This window comes from Mesoplodon mirus (genome assembly GCF_964341445.2).
Source record: "Mesoplodon mirus genome assembly, chromosome: 4".
In the NCBI taxonomy this organism is placed as follows: domain Eukaryota; kingdom Metazoa; phylum Chordata; class Mammalia; order Artiodactyla; family Ziphiidae; genus Mesoplodon; species Mesoplodon mirus.
Window position 1 is genome coordinate 156,095,391 of NC_138979.1, and position 27,193 is coordinate 156,122,583.

The 27,193-nt window shown below is 53.5% G+C and overlaps 1 protein-coding gene across 1 annotated transcript in view; it reads left to right on the forward strand.

The window, feature by feature from the left end:
• Positions 1–3,048: 3,048 nt before the first annotated feature.
• The window catches only part of PLEKHD1 (pleckstrin homology and coiled-coil domain containing D1), a gene marked incomplete at both ends in the record, with an annotated part of 28,875 nt that continues 4,730 nt past the window's right edge, over positions 3,049–27,193 (forward strand). Inside the window, 7 exons of the mRNA XM_082617998.1 lie at positions 3,049–3,197; positions 16,449–16,542; positions 16,875–16,964; positions 17,195–17,271; positions 18,126–18,217; positions 19,213–19,265; positions 24,533–24,627. Of these exons, the coding sequence (XP_082474124.1) occupies positions 3,049–3,197; positions 16,449–16,542; positions 16,875–16,964; positions 17,195–17,271; positions 18,126–18,217; positions 19,213–19,265; positions 24,533–24,627 (650 nt within the window). The remainder of the gene's footprint in view (positions 3,198–16,448; positions 16,543–16,874; positions 16,965–17,194; positions 17,272–18,125; positions 18,218–19,212; positions 19,266–24,532; positions 24,628–27,193) is intronic.

Sequence of the window (27,193 nt, forward strand, 5' to 3'; positions counted from 1 at the left end):
AAGATGGTTCTTTCCCAGGAACCATCTGGGCTCACCCAGCCCTTCTCCTTGGGAAGGACTCCCTTAAAAATGATTCCAGGCATCCTGCGTTTCTCCCCACTATGGCTCATCCCCAGTCCTTCATCACAAGCAGCTAAACTGGTACTGACCTGATTAAACAGAAGAGGAATTAATTTATTAAAAGGACATTGGCAGGGCTAAAGAACCAGGGGCTGACCTGGGGTGAAGCTTCCAGGAATGCTATCCAGAACCATGCGGCAGAAGCAGCCTGATGGGGAGGCTGTTGATACTGCCATGTGTGTGCTGCCAGGAGCCCACCTGCCTGTGACTGTCCGTGCGGCCAATCAAATGCTGCTGGCTGCGTTGGGCACGCAACCTTACCGCCACAGCTGACCCCCAAAGCAAGTCAGATGCCTCCGGTACTTATCCTTGAGAAACTGGTGGCAGTGCATTCTCTTTCCTCATGTTTGTCACCTGCAACTTAGTCCTGTCCTGGTGCCCCAACCAGTGAACTCCACACCTCAAGCTTGTGACCCAAGTTTTCTAGCTTCCATCTGGAAAAAAACAAAACTCCTAAAGTGGGAAGTTTTCCAAGCAAGAAAACATGTGTCAAAAATAACCTCCCAAAGTGTGAAATGTCCACTTTGTACACTCTCCATGGGCTCTCATCATCTTCCTAGTCCTGTCTCTTCCCACCTGGTGGACCCAGGCCCTGGACCCTGTGTTAAAGCTGTGTCTGAGATGTTCTGCAGGGAAACATGAGCCACGAGGGGCGCAAGGGAATTCAGATGGGCCCCTTTGGACAGTGAGAAACAAGAGGATGTTGCCTGGGCTTGGGAACCCAAGACTTGGTTAGGGGAAGGGTGCCAGGGTGTGGAAGCCCTTTATTAAGCCCCTTCTTAACTAGACTCATAACGTGTTAGGCCTGGGAAGGCCTTGGAGGACCATCTAGTGAGGATCACAAATTCAAATGCCTGAAAGGAGAAGCCAGGCAGGTAATAATGAGTGAAGCAGGCTTAGCAAAGGACTACAGGGGATGGTTGCTCTGTAGAGAATGCCATTTTAGACATTAAAATTTTAAACTTTTAAAAAGGCGTGCCAGGGCTTCCCTGGTGGCGCAGTGGTTTAGAGTCCACCTGCCGATGCAGGGGACACAGGTTCGTGCCCGGGTCCAGGAAGATCCCACATGCCGCAGAGCGGCTGGGCCTGTGAGCCATGGCCGCTGAGCCTGCGCGTCCAGAGCCTGTGCTCCGCAATGGGAGAGGCCACAACAGTGAGAGGCCCGCGTAGAGCAAAAAAAAAAAAAAAAAAAAAAAAAAGATGCTCAACCTAATTAACCATCAGGAAAGTACAAGTCAAAACCACAATGAAATACCAATCCACACCTACTAGGTCAGCTATAATTAAAAAAAAAAAAAAAAAAAGGCGTGCCAATGTTGATAAGAGTCTGAAAGTGGTTTGCCTGGGTCGGAGTGAGGATGGGAAGTTGGCCAGCAGGAGCATAAGGGAACTTTCTGGGGCGATGGAAGTGTTCTGCATCTTGCTTTGGGTGCTGGTGACTTGGTGTATACCAAATTAACTTCATCAAATAAATACCTGTGCGTTTTGTCATATTTTAATTATACCTCAATTTTTTACTTTTGCTTGGGCAAATTAATAACGTCTATCTAGAAAGTGATTTGGCACTCGGGCTACCTGTTTGCAAACTTCTGCTTCAATCTGACGTCTTTATCTTACAGCTGAGGCATCAGAGCCCCTGAGGGGGTAAGTGGTTTTCCCAAGTGCGCGGAAGAATCCTGACTGTCCTGAGATGGCCTGCAACTCCGCGGCCAAGGGTAGGATGACTGCAGCGTGGTCCAGCCGGCTGCCTCTCCGAGCAGAATCACTTCCCTGCCTTTGGAGCGGTGCCTGCACGCAGCGATGCTAACAGAGCCTCTCCGCGGGCGGTCCCCAGGGGCAGGACAGACGTCTGCACCCGCCGGAAAGTGAGACGGTCATCTAGAGGCGCCGAGAGGAGCGGAAGTGGATGGAGCGCCAGGCCCCAGGGAGCACGGGCCAGGCGTGCAGATAAATCACGGACAGTAGCTGCACTGAGCGCTCGGGATTGGCACTGAGTGCCAAATGCCGACGCAGGCAGCCAAGTTCTGGGAAAAGAAATCCGATCCGGGCGCGGCAGCGGTGGTACAAAGTGAGACCCAGCAGAGCAGGCGGGGAGGGGCTGACAGCCCCGATGGAGCCTCCTCTCGGGGCGGGCGCTCGGGCACTGGCTGAAGTCTTACCTGGCCCCCGCCCTGCCCGAGAAGGTACAGGCGTCTCCGCTCCACAGGAGAGAAAACTGAGGCTCACCGCAGCTTCACGGAGTCATGTAAGGACTGAGCTGGGATTCCAAGCCCGATCATCTGCTCTCCCCCACCCAGAGCGAGTAGGGATCTGCAGCAGTGACTCCAAGCCCATCACAAAGGAGACGTGTTCCCGGTTTCGATGTGGGCGCTGCAACCGAGAGGGAACCCGGGGGAGAAATGGGTACGCGGGGCGGGGGTGGGGAAGTGCTGGGGCCTCGTCTCGGGGCCGGGCGACCCGCCGGGGCCTTCCGGACGCACGGAGCCCGGCCCTCCCGCCGGCGCCCGCACTGATTGGCGCTCGCGGCCGGCCTCCAGCCAGCTCACCTGCCCCTCCCAGCCAATCGGGGCCACCAGAATTGGGGCTGTCTCAGGGAGGGGGGTGGGCGATGCTGCTGGCTGGAGACTGAGCCTCCCTCCCCGCCGAGTTCCCGCCTGGCCCGGCGCAGCCCCGAGCCCGAGCCGCAGGCTGCGCGCCCCTCGCCAGTTGCCGCGGCGCTCCGGGCCCCGCGCGCTTTAACGCAGCAGCTCTCGGTTGGGGCCGCCCCGCGTCTCCGCCGGCTGCGACGCGCCCCGACGGCGCCCGGAGGCGCCCGCCGCCGCCGCTGCCCCGCAGCCGCCCGCCGCGCCCGCCCTCGCCCGGAGCCCCGCATCCGTGCCGGCCCCGGGGAGCGGGTGGGCCCGGCTGGGGCAGCCCCGCTGAAGCAGGATGTTCACGTCCAAGTCCAACTCGGTGTCGCCCTCGCCGTCTCTGGAGCAGGCTGACTCGGACGCGCTGGACATCAGCACCAAAGTGCAGCTCTATGGTGTGCTGTGGAAGCGGCCCTTCGGGAGGCCGTCGGCCAAGTGGTCTCGACGGTGAGTGCCCCTACCGCTCCCGGTGAGGACCGCCGGGGGAGGGAGCCAGGGCCGAAGGACCCCCTACCAAACCCTTCATTACCGTCCTACCTCTGCGTTCTTTTGTGACCTTGGCCTCGCCCCATTTCACTCTACGCTGGCTCCTCCTGGAAGATGTGGATCCCAGCCTGGGCTGGGTCATCTCTGCCGGAGGCTGGTCGAGCTGGGGTGGGACCGCTGAGTTCTCTGCGGAATGGATTTAAGTCGGGTTGGGGAGAGTGGATGTGGGCTGAAGAGGTCGTGGCCGTGGTAGGAGCCCAGCTGGGTCAGATTGGGCCATACTCTGCTGCGGAGGAAGAAGCCCTGTCTCCAGCCAAAGATAGCCTCCTGGGAGCCCCACTGCCGTTCCATCATCTTCACAACTCCCCTGCTCCAGGCTTCTGGAAGTGCACTGAAGGTGGGACATGGGTGTCCTACATCCCACCCCCCACTCCCGCCTACCCCCAACTGGTACATACACTGAGAGAGCTTCTGAAAGGCACCGGCCAGGAGAAGGAAGAAGGGCCTAGAAGGCTCTGTGCCCACCCCTGGAGGAGTGATGCTGGGAACCCCTCCAACTGTCCCTTGAAATGCATATATTTCAAGGGAGATGGGGCAGAGACTGAGGAAAGTGGGGGAAAGGATGGACTGGTCCTGTTAGAAGGATGGATCCCTTGGAAGGAGTGGTTGGGAAGGTCAGAGCAGCCTGGGTCTTTCAGCATCAGCTTCCTGGTCCCAACTCATAGGCCACACTCCCCAGACATCAGTAGCTGCTTTCCACTCATAAATGAGCCTGGAAGGTATTGGAGGAAGGGGGAGTTCACAGCCCTGAATTTGCAGGAAGCTCCCAATGCTGGTTTCAGGAGCAATGGGACACCTTCTGGACAGCTTTCATCTTCAAGCCCATCTCAGTTCTGAGGTTTGCTATGGAATGGCCTAGTGAACTCAGACCCTGATTGGCCCCTCCCTGGAGTCATGATCCTGCCCAGGAAACTAGGATTGTGTCTAGATGCCCCTTCCCAACCCACACTATGAGTCTGCCCCTGAGCAGGGGGGGCTTCATATGTTCCCAGGAACACAGTTCACGGAGACATGGTAGTGGTTGGTTCTGATGTTCTGTTTTGATGAATAATTTAATACGTCTGCAAGACCACAGAACAAACAGAGCTGTGGATGGTGTTTCACATTTTACATACCTGGTTTCGCATACTTTTGCGAAACCCTGTTAGTTCTGCTGGATTTCACTCTGAGGTTTAATGGGATGTAGGCTCCTTGAGTTCCTCCAAAGTTCAGCTTATCTCTGATCCCCTGGATGGAGGCCTGGGGCAGCGTGGTGAGCATCTTGTGAGGGGTTTCCAGGGCTGTGCTGTCTGAGCTGCAGTTCCCAAGTGCCAGGAGCTAGCTTGTCTCTTCCAGGGCGCCCGAGTGGTGGTGGGAAGGCTGCTTATAACTTTAAGAACCATTAGCAGAGTGCCCCATCACCACTTCTACCTCAGCTGCTGCAGGCAGCCCACACTCCTCCACTGGGTCTGGCTGCTGTCCTTGGTATTACCTCTGGACATCCAAGATATCTCTTTCCAGGCATTTTCACCTGATTGCATCCCTAGTAAATGCTAGGGGTCTGCAACCCTCAGGTTCTGTCCCCTAGCCCCCCTCACCCACAGGTGAGGTAGCTGGCCCCTGCAGCTACAGTTGATTCCAGGGCTGGGAGGTGCTGGGGACAAAAGCTCCAGCTAAAAGCACAGTGATGGAGCCAAGGGGGCCTTGGAGAGCTGTAGTGCCCCCACCCCAAGAATCTCCACCCCTACAGCCACTCAGAAACCGTCCAATCCAAGTCAGAACAGCGTACATGCCCTGCAAAGTCAAGGCCTCCAGCCCCCTTCCAAGGAGACTGTCACTTCTGTTCCCTTCCTTTGTGGGAATTCTGGAGTCGCCACTGTGAAAAGACTCCCCTTCCCCTGGGACTCAGGAAAGAACTAACATTCCCCCTGCCCACTCTAGGCCTCTGTGCATGTTCACAGTTCTGGGAACACACCACACACACACACATACACACACACACATACACACACACACATGATTTAGCCTAGGATCAGCAACAGCCAGCCAGAGAGGGTCTGGGATGGGGGAGGCATGATACTAAGCTTAGCTCCCTTTCAATGCCCAGCAGGGGCCCCTGGGTCCCAGTTCCCCATTTGTGAAGTGGAGTCTGTGGACTCCAGCTAATTAGCAGCCGCAGGAAGGCCTGGGAACGGGCAGCTCAGGCCCGCCACTGCCTTGCCATTAGGGCGATCGATGCCCTGGGAGAGTGACAGCTAAGAGGAGGGGCCCTGGAAAGGCTCCCGAGCCACATAAGTAACGAACGGGCAGGTTGGGAGCGGCTGTGGCCGGCTGGGTTCTGTAAAACCTCTTCCGCTCAGGGTCTGTTTCAGGGCTGTGCCTCCAGCTCCTGGTGCCCCAGCAGTCCTGCCCTTCCCGGGGTGGGAAGGTGCCTTTGAGCTGAAGGGTCAGCTTTTTTCCCATGAACAACAAAAAGAGAAAGGAATCAAAAGCATTCCTTAGCAGAGATAAGAGGATCTGGAAGAGGTGTCTAGAGGGCAAGGTGGACGAGTCTGTCCTCCCCCTAACCTGTGAGCAGTGGAGATGCGGGTGCTCAGAGACAAGGAGGAAGGGAGTGGAGCATCTCTGCCTTGGCTGGTGTCAGCCCCGTGGTAGGGCTGGTCCAGCAGACAGGCCAGCTCTCTCTCAGGGTTTCATACCTTCCCTGGCATTCCAGTCCCTCTCCCAAATCCCTCCCAGCACCTCCCAAGGCTGGAGCCCCTGATGAGGCGGGCCCAGCCCCTTCCTTCCTGCAGCAGGAGCGTCTACACTCCCGTCCCTCCTCCCCCAGCCCCCCAGGTGTAAGGTGACCAGTGGGCCCTGAGCCCAGCCCAGCAGCAGCTCACTCCTGTGGAACATCGGTGGGTCCTGCCTCAGGGAGCTGAGACTCACGGTGTCCACTAAGTGCCAGGGCAACCATGGAGACAGTGGCCTAATTTCCCAAATCTCAGGCCACAACCTGCGCAGGTGTGGAAAGATGATCTGTGCAGTTGGTGGTCGTCATACCAAAAAGACCTGGGGAGACTTTCTTCACACAGAGATTTGGGTCCGGGAGTTTCCTCTTTGGCTCTGAGCACCGCTTCCTAAAGGTGACACTGCGATACTGAGCTGTCCCAAAGGGCTGAGAGGAAGAGCTAGCGTATCACCTCCATGCACTAGGCTCTGCGTCACGCTAGTGACACTGGGATTTGGTCTCACTTTCTGGCTCATGTAGCGTTTCTCACAGCTGACTGGGAGGTGTCCCCCCAGCACAGCTGCAGCATTTCTGCTTGTTCTATCCCAGCCGGAGGGTGCCTGCAGGCCCCTCTTTTTATAATCAACTTGTGTTCTCCAAACTTCTTTTAGAAGGACAGCATTTGGTGGTAGGCAGTGGCTAGGTGGCAGCTGAGGGACCTCCCCAGATCCCTCTGTCCATCGCACGCCGCCCGTTCTGAGGTGGTGACATCGAGGTTACACGGAGTCCTTAGCTTAAGGAGATGGGTACACTCTCCGGATCGCAGCACAGCTGTAAGATGAAATTAACACCCATTATTTCAGGCTTCACTGCGGTCCTGTGATGATTCGCCTGCACCAAAGTTAAATGAGTCGGTTGTGCAAACAAGACACACTCCTTCCTCTCCCCGCACTCCCAAGGAGCTGGCCTTAGAGGCTGTTGATGGCCTGTTTGAAAATGGGGGCCAGAACCCTTTCAGGCAATTCAACTTCCTTATGTCCAAGACTTGGAAATATAAAGCCGTTTCTTTTGAGAGCAGCTGTGGCCGTTGGTGGCAGGTGAACCCATGCTTAGAGGCAGGACCTCTGAGTTCCAGTCCCAGCTCTGCCGGTGACCAGCCACATGACTCAGGCCGAGGCATGGCTGTGTCACATCTCACTGGCTGGCAGTGTCTCATCCACAGAATGGAAATGGATCAAATTGTGGCTTTTGAACTCTGTTCCATGGTGATTCTACAACTGCCTCGACTCCACCGCAGGGGGGTGGGGAGAGAAGGCGGGGCTCCAAGGCCCCCTCCCACTTCACCCAGTGCCTCTGCCCTGTTATCTGCTTGACCTAGTAAGCTCGTCTTTACTATGTTGTTTGAAGAATCCCGCTCACATTTTTTGGAGCCCCTTGGACTTGATGATCTCTGCATAAACCCTAACTTGTCATCACCCATGTATCAGTACTTCACAGGCAGGATCCCTCCTGTCCTGTCATCTCAGACCTAGAGCCAGGCAAGTGGCAGAGGCCAGGATGAGCCTCCCCTGAGCATACAAGGCCACCCGGAAAGAATGAAAAGGGACACGTGCTGAGGCCTGTGTCACTTCTACCTTCCTTCTGCCACTTCTGAAAGGGACACCTCTGATAAGCTGTCCTTCCCTGGCTCTAGGGTTTACCTGGCTTCAAACCCCACACCCCCGTTCTCAGTGCCTGAGGGGCTCAGGGATGGGGGAGCCTGTGTGCTGGTTCTGTTCTGGACGTTTGTGCCCAGGGAAGAAGGGGCAGCCAGGCTGCGTATCCCGCCTTCCCGTGAAATGTAACCCATGGGCAGCTCGTGTGTCCGCTGGGCTCTGGCTGCCCTCTTGAGAGTGAGACGTCTGGCCCAAGGTCTCATCCCACAGGAAGACTTGAGGAAGTGTAAAGCCTGCACAGGGTTTCTGCTAATCCCCGAGGGGCTCTACACTCTTGTTTCCTTATCTGTGGATGAATTGGCTGCCCAGTGTAGATGCTTCTTGTTGCACTAGCAGATATGGACCCCGGCTCGTTCCTCCGTCTTCGCGCCCATCCCCCCGCCACACAGATGCACCAGCCTCCACACAAGGTCTTTGGGGGTCTAGGAGACTGTGCTGAGGGGAAGGTTTGGCAAAGAGCAGGGTGGAGGAGGCATTTAAATCCCAGAGGTGCAAGCACCTAGCTGAGGCTCAGCTCCCTAGTTTCTCAAGCTTTCCAGGCACCGCATCTCACTACCATCAGAGCTGGGATTGTTCACTGCTATCTCTTGACCCTGTAGGACCGGGGCTCTTGCATCTTGCCTGCATCCTCTCTCCTCTGCATTCTCCCATCACCCCTCCTCCCCACCGCCCTCCAGGATTTCCCCCAACTCCAAGTTTCTCTCACTCTGTGATGCAAAGCCCTTTCCAGCCTGTACGCCCACACTTGGCTTTTGCATCTCCAAACATTAAGGAGCTCGGCAGAGTAGATGGGCCTTTCTTTGCCAGGACCCACCCAGCCTAGAAGGTACCTGTGGGTCTAAGTAACATTTTTCCGCTCAATTCCAGCTGGATCAACTGTGAGGCCTATGTTAGCTATCAAGCTCTGCTTGAGCCCTTGTCACCTTCAGAGCACTGAGGAGGGGAGTAAAGGTGGAGGCATAGCTTAGGAAGGTTCCCTAGTTCAGCTTGGACTGCACCTGTGTCCACCCTGTCACCTAAGCTAGTGTCCTGGCCCTCATGTCATCCCAGACTCTGCTCTCCCCACTCTTGTCTATTCAACAAGCCCTGCTGATGCTTATCAGCAATAACCAATAACTCTGTTATAACCAATAACTCTAATCTGCGCCTTTGCCCGGGTGTGGAGCCCTCAAAGCCACCATCTCCAGGTCTACAACTGCAATTTGACCTCACAAGTGCCGTTTGAAACCCACTGGCAGCTCCCTTCATCTGCAAGAAGCAGCCCCACCTTCTCACAAGGACCACACGCCCCACCCTGGTCTGGTCCCCACTTCTCTCTTTGACCTTGACTCACCCCCTACTCTCCCTCCCCCCACACCACTGCCCACCCCTTTGGCACTTACCTGCCAGTAATGCCAGACATATTCCGATAACCTCGAACACACTAATCGTTGCATCTGCTGTTCCTTCTGTCTGGAATGCATCTCCCCTTTCCTCTTCCCCTCAGTTTCCCAGATACTCCTATTCATGCTTCCAAACCCTGCTCAGTTGTCACCTCCTCTCACTTGCCACTCCCTTGGCTGGACACCCAAACCATTTGTTCCTCACTGGTCTGTACTCTTCCGGTGTCTCATACAAACTTACAATGTCACGGGGTACCCTGGTGCTTTGTAGTGATCCCAGCTCCCCACTTACCAGCTGTGTAACCTGGGGCATGTTACTTAACCTCTCTGTTCTCCACTTACCTCATCTAGCTCACGGTGAGGAATGAGTAGTTGACAAACATTCTGGTGTTACTAAAACAGTGCCTGGCACAAACAAGGAGCTTGATAGACATTGAGTAGTTCTCACATTATTGATTTATACAACTCTCGCTCCTGCATTTGCTCCCTGAGGGCAGGAAATCATCAGGCCCCAGGGCCCAGGCTGTACCAGGTGATTCATTCACGCTCTCTGACCTGAGCCGGCCAGGAGCTTACAGTCACTTTGCAGACAGAAGCTCTAAGAAGGCAAACAACAATGTCAGGTCTGAAGCGATGAGGAGAGACAAGTGCAGTGATGAGGGGGCCAGGCGTCAGAGAGCACAGCAGCTGAGAACCTGAGCTCTGTCAGCGTGTTACCCAACCAGGTTTGTTTGCCCGACGCACAGCAAGCCAAGCACTGAGCCACCCAGATTTACAGCAGAGGCAAGTTTTATTCACAAGGCAGCAAGCGAGGAGACGGGAGAATAAATCTCAAATTTGTCTCCCCGAAGGCAAGGAGCTTGGGGTATTTATGGTATAAACAAACAGGGTGGTCTGAGGCTTGGGGAGAGGTGATTGGAGGGAAGAGGTGAGGAAATTGATGTTCTGCGCAGGCGTATCTGAGTTACAGACTTCTTCATGGGACGCATGTGCCAATTCCAGGTGAGTTTGGTATGAACCGTAGGGGAATTTGGGGCTGTGACGTCAAAAGATCACCTATGGGGCAAGCAAGTCTGTTCTGTGCAGACTCGGATCCGCTGGGTTGGGTCCCTCCGGTTTCATCAGGTTTCGTTGTGTGACAAGCAGAGGGGTTTAAAAGAAGCCGTTCCCTTATCTGCAGTTCTGTAAGACAAGCTCAGGAGTTTCTGTTAGTCACCAGTTTCTGTTATGGGTTTTTAACCCTATGGGGCACAGTTTCAGTCCTCCCCTATCTTTTTTTTAAAAATTAATTAATTAATTAATTTTTGGCTGTGTTGGGTCTTCGTGTCTGTGCTAGGGCTTTCTCTAGTTGCGGCAAGCGGGGGCCACTCTTCATCACGGTGCGCGGGCCTCTCACTATTGCGGCCTCTCTTGTTGCGGAGCACAGGCTCCAGACGCGCAGGCTCAGTAGTTGTGGCTCACGGGCCTAGTTGCTCTGCGGCATGTGGGATCCTCCCAGACCAGGGCTTGAACCCGTGTCCCCTACATTAGCAGGCAGATTCTCAACCACTGCACCACCAGGGAAGCCCCGTGTCCTCCCCTATCTTTTGGTCCAATTCCTCAGTCTTGAGGGAAGAGGCCTACTTTCTGCTGTTAAGGGGCGAAGGCCTACAGAGGATCTGAGGAATGGAATTGTTTTGCACTTGATTGCAAATATGGGACCAAGGCTTTGGGTCTGGGTCTTTTTTTTTTTTTGGCGGGGGTGGGGTGGGGTGGTGGTCTGGGTCTTTATGTTGAATGATCATCGTATGAATTAGAACTTGGGGCTTAAGGATGCGTGGCAAAGAGCAAGTACAGAGTTTTAGCAAGAAGGAGTATAAGTCCTAGCAAGCACACAAAAAATGACGGTTTAAGTAATCCCTCAAATATCGACCTTATTCCTGTTGGTATCCATAAGAAGATATTTCCCAAGAGATCGAATCCAGGTTCTCGTGATGACCCTTGTTGGAGCCAAGTTGTCTAATTTTCTCTCAGTAGGTTTTAACTTCCAATGTGGTATTAATATATACATAACAGGAGCTACCGGCCACTACGCATATGCCCCTTTCTCTGCTGCAAACCTCGGCCTCTCAGCATTTGGCTTGCTGCGCGTCAGGCAAACGAACCTGGTTGAGTAACAGGCAGACAGAGCTGAGTTCCCAGTTTGCCCTTTGCTAGTTGCTGAATCTTTCTGTGCCTCAGTTTCCTCACCAGTGAAATGGAAAAACAGACACCCCCATCTCTTAGAATTGTTATGAGAGATTTAAACAAGATAATGTCAATAAAACACTTAGAAAAATGAGTGTCTTGGTACCTCATAAATGTTCCTTAATCTAGAGGTGAAAATACTTAAATTCTTTAAAACCAGAGAGAAGAGGCAGCCAGGGTAGACACTGACGCCCCCCAGACACAGACTCACACACACTCTCTGGGCTTCACCACAGCACAGTGGGCTGGACAGGGGGGCCCTGAGGGCTAGGGCTGGAGACAAAGCTTCGCCCAGGACTGAAGTTGGCCTGGATAGAAGGGTGGGCCTTGGACAGGAGGGAGGGGCAAATGCAGGAAAGTGCTGTGTGTTTGGAGGACAGTGAGCTGGCCAGCTGGGCTGGAGCCAAGAGCTCCTGCTAGTAGGAGCTTTTGTGAGCACAAATGGGAAAGGAGGTCAGGGGAGGCTGCGGCAGACATTGAACCTAATAATAATAAATAAAATAGTAGTAATAAAAGTAAACACTTAAGGAATATTTACCATGTGTCTCACAATGTTCGAAGTCTTTATGTGAACAAACTCATTTCATTATCCCGACAACCCTAAGAGACGTACGTACTATTATTATCCTCAAGTTACTCTGGGGGACCTGAGACCTAGAGAGATCAGGGGACTTGCCCTGGTCACATTGCTGGTAGGTGGCAGAGCTCTGACCCTTGACTAACCCAGCCTTAACACCTATTGCCTTTGGCCCATCTGTTTCCTGCCCAGGTGCTGGCACGAAGACCAGAGCAGCTCCCAAGACAGTGTGGTGTGGGTATAGAAGCAGGGGCTGTTGTCTTTGGGTTCCAGTCCCAGCTCCACCTCTGCCCTGGCTGTGTGACCTTGCATGTGTTACTTCACCTCTAAGCCTCAGTTTCCACATCTGTAAAATGGGAACAAAAAGCCCTACCTTCCAGGATTGTTACACGGATCAAATACTGATACGTACGTTCTGCATGGAAGCCAGTACATGAGAACAGCTAAGTAATCAGTGACTATCTCTGGCCCTTACTCAGCCAGCCCAACTCTGCAGGGCACAGAAGGAGGCAGTCCCTGGCTTGCAGTCAGAATGAGAGGCCTGGGAGTAAGGGGACTTCGGAGAAAGGGGCAGGAAGAGGAAGTGTCCTTCTGTGCAGGGGCACTCAGGCCCTGGGCCCCCACCTGCTGAGGTGAAGCTGAGAGTCATCAGCTGGAGCAGCGGGCAGGCACTGAGGCTGGGTTATAAGCAAAGCCAGCCCTTTGGGTCCTCAAAGTGTGCTTGCCGAATATGCCCTTTCTTGGGCCATCCTCTTCCTTACCAGCCAGGGAGTCGCCCTCCTCCTCCAGGTCCGTGCCTGCTCCCCTCCCCGTGACCCTCACCCCTACCCAAACCAAACCGAGAGCAGCTGCAGCAAGGCCAGTCTTGGCATGCATGCCGCATGGGCCCTTCACAACCCCTGCAGCCATGGGGGCCCTGAGGCCTGCTGAAGTCTGGCTGGTGTGGAACAAAGGCTACCCTGGACATCTGTCTTCCCCTGCCTCTCTGTGCCCTCCTTCAGAGGGCAAGGGGAGGAGGGCCGTGACATCTGGGGACACATCCTGTGTGGCAGACAAGTGCGGAGGACTTTATGTGCCTTTATCCACCGGATCCTTTCTTGTCCCTCTTGTGACCACTAATGGATCCCTGTGCCTCCCCCCCCTCCCCGACACTCCCCGCCAACAATCTGTTCTCAGCCCAGCAGCCAGGCTGAACCTTTTGCAGTGTGAGTCAGATCATGTCACCCCTCTCAAAACCCTCAGTGGCTGTCCCTCTTAGAGGAAAAACCAGCCTCTAACAGCTAGCAGTCTGACTTTCAGCAGGTTGTGTCACCTTTCTACTTCATTTCTGTCCATAGAAATGCAGACACCTGCCTCATAGGATAATAGTGAGTATTAAATGAATTAACAGAGGTAACTGCTTGGAATAAGGCATGGCTTGGGACAAGTGCTAAGTAAACATTAGCTTTATCATTAATGTTATTACAGTAGCCAACAGGCTCTTACACAATCTACTTTCTACCTGGTTCCCTCTGCTGCAGCCATGCTGCAGCCGCAGTTCCTTCCAGAGCCAGGCACACTTCCGACCCCAGGGCCTTTGTGCCTGCAGTTCCTCTGCCTGGAACACTAACCTCTCCGCAAATATTACCTTCAGGCTCTTCCTGACCATTCTGTTTAATATCAAAACCTCCCCGACTCACCCCTCACCCTGTCACTTACCCTGTTTTATTTTCCTCCATAGCACTTATGGATGTCTAGTACATGGCATTTCTTTCTTACTTATTTACCATCTGCCTTCCCACTACACACACTCACTCAAGTATCAGCTCTATGGGGACATATTTGCATGTCTCTTGTCCACAACTCTATCCCCAACACCCAGAACATTGCCTGGCATAGGTGGGAGTGCAGCGATTCTTTGCTGAATCAATGAATGTATCTTCATAGCAGGCCCAAGAGACAGATATCTGCACCCTCATTTTATAGAGGAGATTTTTTTTTTTTTTTTTTTATAGAGGAGCTTTGAAGGAAAGACTCAGTGAGGCTGGGAGCTTGCTTGAGGCTGTGGCTTGAGGGATGGAGATTGTTTCCCTCCAGAGTCCCGTCTAGTGACCTTCTTCTGCCTGCCACCCGCACCCATCCCTGACACAGTGCTTTGCTCTGAGTGAGGAGGGTGCTCCAGAAGTATCAGGAAGGCACGAAGGTATTTATCTTAGTCAGCTCAGGCAAATGCCACAGACTGAGTAAACAGTCAAACTGTTAAACCCTTCTGCTAAACAACAGAAATTTATTTTCTCGCTGTTCTTGGAGGCTGGAAGTCTGAGATCAGGTGCTGACATAGGCAGGTTCTGGTAAGGACCCTCTTCCTGGCTTGCAGACGGCTGCCTTCTCACTTTGTTCTCAAGTGGCAGAGTGGGAGAGCAGATGCTTCCTCCTGGAAGGCCACAGGCATGTTGGATTATGGCCCTACTTCCTGACCTCATTTAACCTTAATTACTGCCCAGAGACCCCATCTCCAGATACAGTCACATTGGGGGTTAGGGCTTCAACATATGAATCTGGGGGAACACAGTTCAGTCCATAGCAGTATTTCAGAAGCCATTGAAAAGGGAGGAGAAGGGTCCCCAGCAGGTGGCTGCCTCCCATTTTCCTGTGGGTAATGGGACCATGGGAATGCGTCACTCAGCCCTGTCCCGGGTCTCCTGTAAATTGGCAGAGTGCTGAGCACAGTCTCACTTGATCCTCTCAATAATCAGATGAGGTCGGTGTTCTCACCCTCATCCTACAGGTGAATACATTGACGCTCAGAGAGGTGAGCTTACTTGCCCAAGGCCCCGCAGCTGACAAGTGGCAGGTCTGTGGTCTTAATTTCCCTTGCAACTCTCTGGGGACATCTCTCGTCCCACAGGACTGAGGGACCATGGCCCGCCCTCTAGGAGCCCAGTGTCCCCTCCAGACAAGATGAGCACATGGGGTGTGGCTATGGAGCTAAGTGCCAAGCGCATGGCCAGTCAGCAAGTGCGGGAGGAACTCCGACGGCAGTGTGGGCTGGGCTGGTCACCAAGGGTGGTGAGGCAGGTTCAACCAGTGGGCACTCCTGGGAGAGCTGCACAGTCTCCTTCGCAGGATCATGCAAAACATAGTCAGGCAGTAGGCAGTGAGCTCAGTGCTCGCCTCGAGCAGAGAGGCTGAACGGCAGGAGTGGTGGGAAGGCCAAGAAGGTGGGCAGGGGTCAGGCGCTGGGGGCCCCAGGAGGTGCCTGCAGTTCTGCAGAGGGTGGTATTCGTGTGTTCTTCCTCCACTGGGGGAAGAGTTGGCATTAGCAGGATGTCACCTCTGAGATCCGCAGCTCCCCTCAGTATCTGGCTGGGCAGAGAGGGTCGGTGCAGATAAAGAACGTGGTTGGTGTGAGGCGCACAGCAGAGGACAGAGCTGAGCTCCTTCCCTAGGGGAGGTGAGACGGCAGCTGTCAACCATGCCAGCGACCCTCCCGCTGTAGCCGTGGCCTCAGGAAGGGTCCCAGGGCTGGTGGCACCTTCAGAGATTCGCCAGCAACTTTTCAAGCCCCTCCCAAGAGGGTGTGTCCAACCAGTGCTGTGCTGATAAATATTTAACAACTGGCTCTCTTGGGAGCAGGGTGGGGTGCAGCACTGATTTGTAGCATTTGATGATTTTCATGGTGTAAATACAGTATGACTGATATCAGCTACCAATACAGTGTCACTGAACACAGAGCCGGGGAGAGTCACGCTGTTGGCTGTCATGAGCCTATCTGAGCGCTGTTTCTGGCTCCCCCAAGTCCCATGGCTCCAACAGTGACATTAGCAGGGGCCCTGGGAGGAAGGAACCAGCCACTCTGAATGTCCCAGAGCCTCGGGGTTCTCAGCTCCAATTGGATCTTCCCCTGGAGGGCACCTGGTGTCTTATCCTAGTCAGCTCCAAGCACGAGGTCTGTGAGAGTCCCTAGGGTGGGTCCAGTGCTCCACCTGTGGGCATCAAAGTCAGAAAGCACCAAGGGCCCAGAGATCCTAAGTTAGACCCACATCCCAGAAGGAGGCTGTGGAGCAACTAAGCCCAGAGGCAATGCAGGTGTCACATGTAGGCGGCAGGCCTGGCCTCACCAGCCTGGTACCCACACCCCATTTGATTGCCAGTCTTCAGGACCACTTGTCAAAAGACCCACCTTGGGATTCTGTGTCTTCTTGCCCTCCTTCTGCCTCTCCTGGGATAGACCCTAAGGGACCAAGATGATGGCTCACGGGGCTGAAGGTGCCTGAGGGGAAGGACCACAGATACCACCTGTGTGGCGGCTCAGGGGGCTGGAGGAGCCAGTTGTGGAAGCCACTGAAGGCCTCTTGTGCCCACTTCCACTGGTGCAAGTGTTGGGCTGCCTGGTGGTGGGTGACTGACCAGCAGAGGCCTTTGCCCGGATGTGGCACATGAGTTGGTGAGGATGAGTCTGAACTGGTGTCCCCAGGGGCTCCCCATGGGAGCGTGGGCCCCTCAAGGTCACTCTTGTTGTCCCGAGAAACCTCACCCCTTCTCTCCTGGTTGCCCCTCCTTCCCCACCACCTGCTATAGGTTTTTCATCATCAAAGAGAGCTTTCTTCTTTACTACTCTGAGAGTGAAAAAAAGAGCTTTGAAACCAACAAATACTTCAATATACATCCTAAGGTGAGGGGCCCTCTCCCCAGGGCCACAGCGGGGGAGGGCCCAGTGGGGACAACGGGGGCTGGTATCCCCTGAGGGGTAGGGTACCATCTGTTGTCCTGCTCTGGTCTAACAGGGCATCTGGAAAACAAGTCCTTCTGGGGGCACAAGCCACCCTGGCCCCCTCCTGGCCTGGGTACCCGCCCTCCAGTGCCCCTTCTGGGAAAGTTCTGGTCTGGCTTCCTCTCGGGCCCTGGGCAACACCTGACTACGGCTGAGGGATCCCAGAGGCCTTGAGTGACCTGGGCTGGGCGGGGGTGTGGGGGGGGTGGGTGCCTCTTCTGATTCTTTCTCAGGGTGTCATCCCTCTGGGGGGCTGCCTGGTGGAGGCTAAGGAAGAGCCCAGCATGCCCTACGCCATGAAAATCTCCCACCAGGATTTCCACGTGAGTAAGACTCTCCCCTTGGTCTGGGCTCAGCAAGGGCAGAGCAGCTTCTCTGGGACCCCAGGCTCCCTAGGGGCAACCCCTCCAGTGGGCTGGCCTGGGAAGAGTGTCAGTGACTTGGGGATGTCGGGTGGGAGAGCAGATCAGGGCCTGCAGAGGCCTGGCCGTGGCCTCCATGGTCCTCAAGGTGGCCTCCTCTCAGGCACAACCATGGCTCCTCTTCCTGGCAGGGGAACATCTTGCTGGCTGCCGAGTCAGAGTTTGAGCAGACCCAGTGGCTGGAGATGCTGCAGGAGTCTGGGAAGGTGTAAGTGTGCACGGGCAGGAGGGGTCAGCCTGAGGGTCCAGAAGGGGAAAGTGTGTGGGCTGTGCCGACCCTGATCTCCCTGCCTCTCTGCTGGGATCCCGGTGGGCACTGAGCACCCTAGCAGAGGGCAGGGTGGGGAGGACAGGGCTGTGGGAGCTGGTTATTGTGGGGAGAGGAGATAGACCAGGTTTCGAGCATCTTTGGGGGGTCTCCTAAGTGAGCTTTGAGCAAAGTGAGTTTGCTTGTCTAGCGTCACAGGTGGCAGACGTGGGCACCGTTTGTCTCCAACTCTCAGGAACAAACCCAGCATCACTAGGAGGATTTGGCTGCCTCCCGACACCCGTCTCATCTCCCCAGGCCCATAATTAACCCTAGCTCAGACCAGAGCTGGTGCTTTGTACATCAGAGTCCAGATCACAGAAACCTCCAGCCCAGCGTTATCCATTTGCGCACAAACCCCTGTCCCAGCACCTGCCTATTCATGCTGGGTCGTGCTTTTAGTTCCACAAATAATGCTGAGTGCCTGCCCCGTGCCAGGCCTTGTGCCAGGTGGTAGGCATTCAATGGTGTAGAAAGCAGCCCAGGAAGCAATCTCTTCCCTGCTCCCAAAGTTCTGTTGGCCCAGCCCACGGTGGCCCACTTTGCAGCCTGGGCCAGCCTCCGGGGACTGTAACTGATCGATGCTGGTGGCGTGCCCAGAGCCGCAGGTGCCGAGGTGAATGCGAGCTGGGATTCTGGAGGAGAAAGAATGGCGAGTACACACCATGCACACTCTCTTTCTCCTCCACCCTTCTGTTTTAACGATTCTGTGTTTCTTCCTCTTCTCTCCTGTCCCATCTGCCCTCCCTCCCCAGGACTTGGAAGAATGCCCAGCTGGGAGAAGCCATGATCAAAAGCCTAGAGGCCCAGGGGCTGCAGCTGGCCAAGGAGAAGCAGGAGTATTTAGGTTGGCTGAGGGATGGGCTGGAAACAGAGGCTCCCTGACGGTAGCATTTCAGGGCCGGGGGCTGCAGCCCAGGGCTTGATGCAGGATGGAGAGAGCGTGTCTTGGGTGGGGCTTAGCAGGCTATGAGGAGCCAGAGACTGGCTCGGAGCCTGGAGGGCTCTATGACGTGATACATGTCCTCTGGGCCAGCATGACAGGAGGCAGGAGAGTCTGGTGGTTAGGGGCCTGGCCTCTGGACCCAGCTTTGTCATTTATCCATCAGCTGTGTGTATCTTTAGGCAGCTCAGCCTAAGTTTCAGTTTCCTCATCCTTAAAATGGAGACATTTTTATTCCTAGCTTTTAGAGGTGGTATGAGGATCAGATTAAATAAGAAAATGCCTGGAAGCCCTTGTGTCAGGCATGCAGTAAGGGTCCCACTAATGGAATTGATGTTATCCTGCCCAGGGCCCCAAAGGTCCGGACTTGGTCCCAGTTCAGACCCCCAGCCCACTTTAAGGTTCTAGGCCCCTGTGTTCCTGACTGGCTGGTAGGCATGCTCTGTTTGAGAAAGAAGAAGGTGAGCCTGGGAGGTCGGTCCTTTGCCTGGGACCCTCTCCCCTGCTTAGACAAGTGGGGCCCCAGCACTGGTTCCCCTCTGCCTGCTCCAGACGCCCTCTGCCCCCAGGACCTGCCCTGCCTCACTAGCCAGACACCAGCACAGAGGCTAACAGCACCCCGGGGTGCAGAGATCCACCTGAGCTTCCGAAGATGAGCTGTCATTGTCTTATGAATGCACAAAGCAGGGACAGTGCCGGGACAGGAGTGTAGCAGCTCGGGCCAGCATGGAGCTTCCATCCCCGGGCGCTGCCCCACCCGCTCTGTCTGGCCTGGGCACGGCAGTGCCGACCTCTTCCTTGGGAGGAGCTGGGGGTGATGAGGTGATCGCAGGCACTGACCCCTCAGGACTCGGTCTGGAGTGAGCTTTTCGTGACAGTGTGTGTGCTTGCTTTGGCAGACAAACTGATGGAAGAGACTGAAGAACTCTGCCTTCAGAGGGAGCAGAGAGAGGTAGGGGCACATCGAGGCTGCTCCCCGCCGCCTCCCGCTCGGTGGGCCCTTTCACAGCCACAGTGTACTGACTTGTGTTCCTGGCATGAGGGAGTGGTGTAGGGGAGATGGGCACCCAGACAACTTGCTGGGAAATCAGACGGGCAGAGCAGGGAGGCCAATGAGATGACAGTGCTTGGGACTTGCTGTTGCTTCTTGGCAAGACGTGTATTTCTCCTTGCCTGTCCCGGGGGAGGAAAATAAAAAGGGTAGGTGATCACTTTCTAGAGAAAGAGCCATTCAAAAATTTTATAAGCTGTGTCAGGAGGTCATGAGCTGCTTGTCACTGGTGATATTCACAGGAGGCTGCGGTGGCCTTTCTCATCCATAACGGGGCTTCTGGCACCATAAAGGTGATGGGATTGGATGATATCAGAGGTTCCTTCATCCTCTAAATGTCAACATACAAGTTCTAAGGAGGCCAAGCATTGGCTGGGGGCAGGCTGTGGCGTGAAGGAGACCCTTGCCTCATTTGAAGATAGGGGCAGCTGAAGTCCATGCCGTTTGGGATCTCCATGCAGCACTGGGCCTTGCCTGTTCTGAGAAATCACGGCCACCCCTGAAGGGCAGGGAAGGGTAGTGGTTAGCGATGCTGACTTGGAGTCAGGCTGCCTGTGTCTGGATTGGACCTTCACTGCTTCTGGCTGTGTGACCTTGGGCAAGTTACCTAACCTCTCTGAACATTAATAGTCTCATGTGAAAAACGGGGATAATAATAGAACCCATCTTATCAGGGATGTTTTGAGGATTCCATGAGGTGTTATATAGAAAGCGCTTAGCACATAGTATGTGCTTAATGAACATCTACGTTTGTTAGTGTTACGATCATTAATTAGCCCATCCTGCACTTGAACTGCCTGAGCCCCAAGCCCCAGAGTGGCATACCCTGAGGTGCCTGCAGAGGGAGGGCCTGATTTGGTCCACTTCTCTTTGCTTGGTGCCTGTTCCTTGTCTCTCCCAGGCAAGTCCAGGGCTGGGCCCATCAGCCTGGGCTCAGTGCCTGCCTCTCTGACTTGACTCTTCCAAACTCCTCACCCTTTCCAAACCCCCCGTCACTGGGCTCGGAAACGGGCCCGACAGTCAAGAAGCATCATGGCCCTGTAGCACCCCAAACTCTCCCGGGGCCTGGCAGAACACCTGGCCCAGGATGGGTGCCTGATAAATGTTGTGGAATGACTCGATGAATGAATATTTTTGATTCTTATAATTGTACATTACATCTTGATTTTAATCCAGTAGGACAATCCACCCTCCTTTTTCTTCTTCCAAAAATGTATCAGATATTCTTGCCCAATTTTTCTTCCAGCTGGACTTCAGTATCATTTTGTCAATTACAAAACAAACATACAAACAAAAAACCCAAACCCAAACAAACAGAAAAGAAAATCTGTTGAGGATTTGTATTAGGATTGCATGGATCTGAGGATTGGCATCATGACTGCTTTGAGCCTTCTCCCCGCCAGCAGTGTGTGGGCCTCTGGGTCCGGGCTGTCATCTGGGTTCTTCCCACATTAGAATGTTGGCATTATCTTCATACAGTTCTGTACATTTTGAAAAGTGAGACTTATGGTGGATTGTCAGCAACTTAAAAGCAGGCAATTTAGGAAGCCAGGGGATGGGATGGAGTGACAGACACAGCCGCTGGCAGAGAGAGACAGACTTATCCATCAGAGAGACTAAATCTGGGACGGCAGTCAGCCCGAGGAAAATTTAGACACTCTATCTAGGTCTTTAGCCAGGAAATGAGGCCAGCAGAGACCCACTGCTCACAGACATTGCTTAAAGCCATAGCTCGCTGAAGGAAGGAGACCTGCCAGCTGTGAACTTCCTGGGTTTTGGGTACAAAATGTGAGCAAGACTCACTTGGGTCCAGCTTGGGTCCACCTTGGTGAAGGCTACTCTGGGCTGGCAGGAGGGAGAGGATGTGCTCAGGTTCTCATTCCAGTGTCAGCTCTGTGCTCTAGATTGGGAATAGAACTCACTGAGTCATTCTGTCAAGGGTTTTCCTTCCTTAACTTGTTCATCTATATTATGGATCCACCTGCCCCCTTCAGCTTTCCCGTCTCCACTCCAGGTCACAGAGATGGTCTGGGAGTACCTTGCCTGGGCCACTTAGAAAGGCATTTGGTAAAATGGCCCAGGGAGAAGTTGAAGATTCTCTGGTCTCCAAGAGGCAGTCTGGTTTAAAAGGAGACTCAGGGTCTGGTACCAGTCTATCACTGACTGTGTGACCTTGGACAAATTCAGCTCTGTGATGCTCCAGTAAGAGCCGTGGCTGTGCCTGGCTAGCTCTCAGGTTGCTGAGGGGCTCAGTGACATAGAAGCCAGGGAGTGCTTTGTGGACCAGTAAGGCCTGTGCAGATATGCACTGTGTGATGGTGCAGCTCTGACATCCTCCACTTGGCAGAAAGGGCGGGGAGCTCTTGGGGTACGAGCTGAGAGTTCAAAGGGAGCCATCCTGGGCTCTTCTGCCCTGGGGTCAGAAGACAATGCCGTTCCTTGGGTGCAGGTCCCTCAGGTGTCCCTGGCTCCCCTATCATCACTCTTATCCCCTGGAGGAGAGCAGCCTGCCTACCTTCCCTTTTCTGGTTGAACTGTGAGAGCTCAGCCTTGCATGTGGACAGGCACATGGGAAATCAGAAATGCCCAGGGCCAAGTCAGGCAGGGTTCCTGCCATGCGGGGTGCTCCCAGTCAGAACTCAGACTCTTGGAGCTGGAAAGGACAGCCCCTTTCAAGGTGAGGCTCTCTGCCGACCTCCCTGGTGGATGCTGATGCTGATTCTGGCATGGGCAGCTCGCTACCTCCGAAGGTATCCTTTGCATTATTGCTCCACTATTTGGAAGCTCTTCCTTCCATGGAGCTGGAATTTGCCGTCTAGTGCCTTCTTTCCAACCTCATACTTTGGCAACTTAAGTCAGGTGCAAGAGTCAGAAGCACAAGCATGATGTGGTGGAGAAAGTCTTCAGCTGCAGGGGGTCTTAGCTGACCTCAGTCATGGCAGCGGTGACTCAAACACTCATGCCGTCTTGGGCTGCATGAACAGAAAGTTCTGGCTGCTTCAGCTTTACAGGTTGTGTGTTCCACCCCAGTCAGCATTCTTAGGCTCCACCTGGACATCAGCTTCGTTTAAGAATCATCCAGATGAAGGGGCTTCCCTGGTGGCGCAGTGGTTGGGAATCCGCCTGCCAATGCAGGGGACACGGCTTCGTGCCCTGGTCCGGGAGGATCCCACATGCCGCGGAGCGGCTGAGCCCGTGAGCCATGGCCGCTGAGCCTGCGCGTCTGGAGCCTGTGTTCCTCAGCAGGAGAGGCCGCGACGGTGAGAGGCCCGCGCAAAAAAAAAAAAAAAAAAAAGAAAAAAGAAAAAAAAAGAATCATACAGATGAAATGGAAGGTGGAAAGGAAGGGAGCAACCAGGAAGGAGATTTTCTTTCTTTTTCCTCTTTAGTATAGAACTTTAACCCCTAATGGTAGAAATCGTGCTCTTTGTAGAAAATTTGGAAAACATGAAGAAGAAAACATATTTTATCCTTAACCCCACAACTGATTGGTAATTACTGTCAACTTTTTAAAATTTTATTTTATTTAGTTAGTTTTGGCTGTGTTGGGTCTTCATTGCTGCACACGGGCTTTCTCTAGTTACGTCGAGCGGGGGCTGCTCTTCGTTGTGGTGCACGGGCTTCTCACTGTGGTGGCTTCTCTTGTTGCGGAGCACGGGCTCTAGGCCCACGGGCTTCAGTAGTTGTGGCTCGCGGGCTCCAGAGCACAGGCTCAGTAGTTGTGGCGCACGGGCTTAGTTGCTCCGCAGCATGTGGGATCTTCCTGGACCAGGGCTCGAACCCGTGTCCCCTGCATTGACAGGTGGATTCCTAACCACTGCGCCACCAGGGAAGCCCCTACTGTCAACTTTTTGGTGTTTTCCCTTGGTCTTTTTTCCTATATAATATTCTCATATATATCTTAAACATAATAGGATCATATCAGATATTCAGTTTTATGGCCTTTTTCATGATACCTTTCATTTTACCTTCATTAACACTGTACCTTCAGCAGTTTTCCATGTCATTGAACATTCTTTGAAACCATTAGTTTTAGTGACCCCAGGGTCACTAATCGGACTCTTCCCTTTCCTTCGGGTTTTATTCCTTCTCTGATTCCCCTCAAAGCCAAGGGCAACTTCTCCCTACAGGCAGCCCCACTCCCTGGTGGGGTTTCCATTATCCTTGAGAACAAAGCCCCTGGGTGAAGAATGAGGGCGTAATTTGGAGCTAGAAGATGAGAGAGAAAGTGGATCTAGAAATAATACCCTCCCACAGCGTAAAATGTGGAAGAACGAAACAGTTGTCACAAGATGCTTCTAACCACCCTTCGCTTGCAGTGCACCCCTCAATACCACCTGCCACTGAACCCCAGGAAAACAGAACCCCTGGGGGGCACCTGCTTGCTGGGAAAACACTTGAGCTCGCTGGCAATCCTGAAGGGACTGGTCTGGTTCCCTGGGCCAGCTTGTCCTGGGCTTTCTGGCTATACTTTTCCCTTGGGGGTGAGTCCAGGGGAGGCTACAGCCACCTGTGCTCATTGTTTCCCGGATGCCTTGAGGAAAAAGGCTTTACTCTCTGACTTTGGGATTGGGACTAGCTTTCCTTTGCCGCTTCTAACAGATGCCACTCCAGGGATGTTTAATGGAAATATACACACACACACGTTTCCCTCCAGGGCTTGGGGGCCAGCCAACACGCCTTAGGGTGTGAGTGACTGGAGTTGCCCGGTGGAGCAGACATCTAGAATTATCATCACATCCTGTCGCAGGAAATAATGTTGGGATCCTTTCTAAACCCTAGCTCAGCATGCTAAGTGTGTTCTTGTTTTGTTTTATTTTTTATTTATTTATCTTTGAAATTTTTATTGTAGTATGGTTGATTTACAATGTTGTGTTAGTTTCAGGTGTACAGCAAAGTAATTCATTTGTATACACACACACACACACACACACACATGTATGTCTATATATTCTAAGTGTGTTTTAAGTGAGCCCAGTTCATCACAGCTCTCGGTTTCGTTGAGACTGTGTGTCACTGAACGGGACCAGGGCTCCTCAGGGCTTAGTTCCAAGTCTGGTGCAGACTGTGCTGAACCCCAGAGGGTACCCTGGGTTATAGGGGGGCTTCCTGACCTCAGGAGCCCTTTGCTGCCTGTGACTCTTTTCTTCCTCTCTGATTCTCTTTAGGAGCTTGAGCGCCTGAACCAGGTGCTGGAGGCCGAGAAGCAGCAGTTTGAGGAGGTGGTACAGGAGCTGAAGATGGAACAGGAGCAGATCAAGAGGTGGTGGTGGGGCTTCCCTGGTGGCGCAGTGGTTGAGAGTCCGCCTGCCGATGCAGGGGACACGGGTTCGTGCCCCGGTCCAGGAAGATCCCACATGCCGCGGAGCGGCTGGGCCTGTGAGCCATGGCCGCTGAGCCTGCACGTCCGGAGCCTGTGCTCCGCAACGGGAGAGGCCAGAACAGTGAGAGGCCCGCGTACCACACACACAAAAAAAGAGGTGGTGGTGGTGCCTGGAGGCAGGGGGCGGGGACAAGGTGCACCCAGGCTAGGACACATAGGACCCATGTTTCCCGTTAGGCTGGAGAGGCCTCCCCCCAGGAGATCCTCACTGCTTGATGACTTGCTTTGGATCTGTCCGGGCCTTGGGGTGTGCCCAGAAAAAGCTGCAGACCCCACACCGATGGGCCACTTCTGCACCCTGGAGCATGAGGCATGGGCAGGTGCAATCAGAAATCCCCATGAGCAACGACCCCCTCCTGCCTCGGGCAAACCTCCCTTACCCGGGGCAGACAGGTCAGGCTGGTCTGGAGGTGCCCTTGGCCAAAATCCCCAACATTCCCTGTCTTTCCTGCACAGTCTCTTCACATTCTGGCTAATGATGTCTGTCCCTTGGGATCTTTAGTCTGTGTATGGTTTGCAAACCCAGTTGCATATTATAATCATCTAAGAGGATTAGAATCTGCTGAAAGTAGGACCCAGAAATCTATACAGTAAGTCCCCTACACATGAACGAGTTCCGTTCCAAGAGCTTGTTCCTAAGTCCAATTTGTTTGTAAGTCCAACAGATTTAGCCTAGGTACCCAACTGACCCAATCAGCTGTATAGTACTGTACTGTAATAGGTTTATGATACTTTTCACACAAATAATACATAAAAAACAAACACAAAAAATAAAGAAAACACTTTTAATCTTACAGTACAGTACCTTGAAAAGTACAGTAGTACAGTACAACAGCTGGCATGCAGGGGCTGGCATCGAGTGAACAGGCAAGAAGAGTTACTGACTGGAGGAGGGAGAGGAGGTGGGAGATGGTAGAGCTGAAGGATCGTCAGCAATAGGAGACAAGCTGCAATTTCACTCACGCCTGACGTTGATGGCACAGGTTCTGGTTCCTTGCTGGATTCAGTTCTATCTACCCTCTTGAAAAAACGATCCAGTGATGTGTGGGTAGTAGCTCTTTCCTGGGCTTGAGATAAAGATACTGTACTCTGTACTCTATACAGTACTGTAAAGTACACAAAAGCACAACTATTTGTAGAGGATGCACGCACGTGACAATATACACCAGACACGTAAACTAACTTACGTGATTGGACATGCAAATGCATGTTCACATCTTTGAAAGTTTGCAACTTGAAGGTTCATGTGTAGGGGACTTACTGTACTTTAAGAAGTTCTCCAGGTCATTACTCTTTCTCTTCCTTTTTTTTTTTCTGCGTTGGTTATTCATTGCTGCTTGCGGGCTTTCTCTAGTTGTGGCGAGGGGAGGCTACTCTTCATTGTGGTGCACGGGCTTCTCATTGTGGTGGCTTCTCTTGTTGAGGAACACGGGCTTAGGTGCTCCACGGCATGTGGGGTCTTCCCGGACCAGGGATCAAACCCGTGTCCCCTCATTGACAGGCGCATTCTTAACCACTGCGCCATGAGGGAAGTCCCTCCAGGTCATTCTATGTAGCCTATCCGTGAATTTGGAGACAACTGCTCTGGTTACTGTTGATGGTGCTGGTTGTTGTCACCATCACCATCATCATCGCCATCATCATCATCACCAGCACCATCATCACTACTGATTATCAGTGATAGCCCAGAAAGAGTGTTCTTGAAACAACTTTATAAAAGAAAGTCATTAGGGGCTTCCCTGGCGGCGCAGTGGTTGAGAGTCTGCCTGCCGATGCAGCAGACACGGGTTTGTGCCCCGGTTCGGGAAGATCCCACATGCCGCGGAGCGGCTGGGCCCGTGAGCCATGGCCGCTGAGCCTGCGCGTCTGGAGCCTGTGCTCCACAATGGGAGAGGCCACAACAGTGAGAGGCCCGTGTACCGCAAAAAAAAAAAAAAAAAAAGAAAGTTATTAGACATGTGTTTTGGGGAGGGAGAAGCTCAGAGACTCTCATCAACCAATAACCAAGCACCTGCTCACTTCCAGAATTGTGTCAGACCCTGGAATGGAAGATAAGCCCTCTCTCCCTTGAGGATCTGGTTGGGAAGACCATACTCACACCCAGGAAACATCAACAATGTTTACAATAATGTACAAACAGGTGCTCAAGGGCATAGTACAGGCCCCTGTTTTATAGAAATTAAGATATATGTGTGATCCCTGTGGGCTTCAACAGAGGTTAGATTGTGCTGGGCCTTGAAGGGTGGTAGGAGTTGGAAAATGGGTAGGAGAAGGAAAAGGCATCACAAGCAGGAGGAAGGGAAAACGGGTATAAAGGCCCAAGGGGACCCAGGCTTGTTAAGACAGCAGCAAGGAGTTTGTCACCCCAGAGAAGGGCCTCAGCCATGTCCCATGTCAGAGTGAGCAGATTGTAGCAAGGGCTGTCCAGGGAAGACAGGGTGAGGCC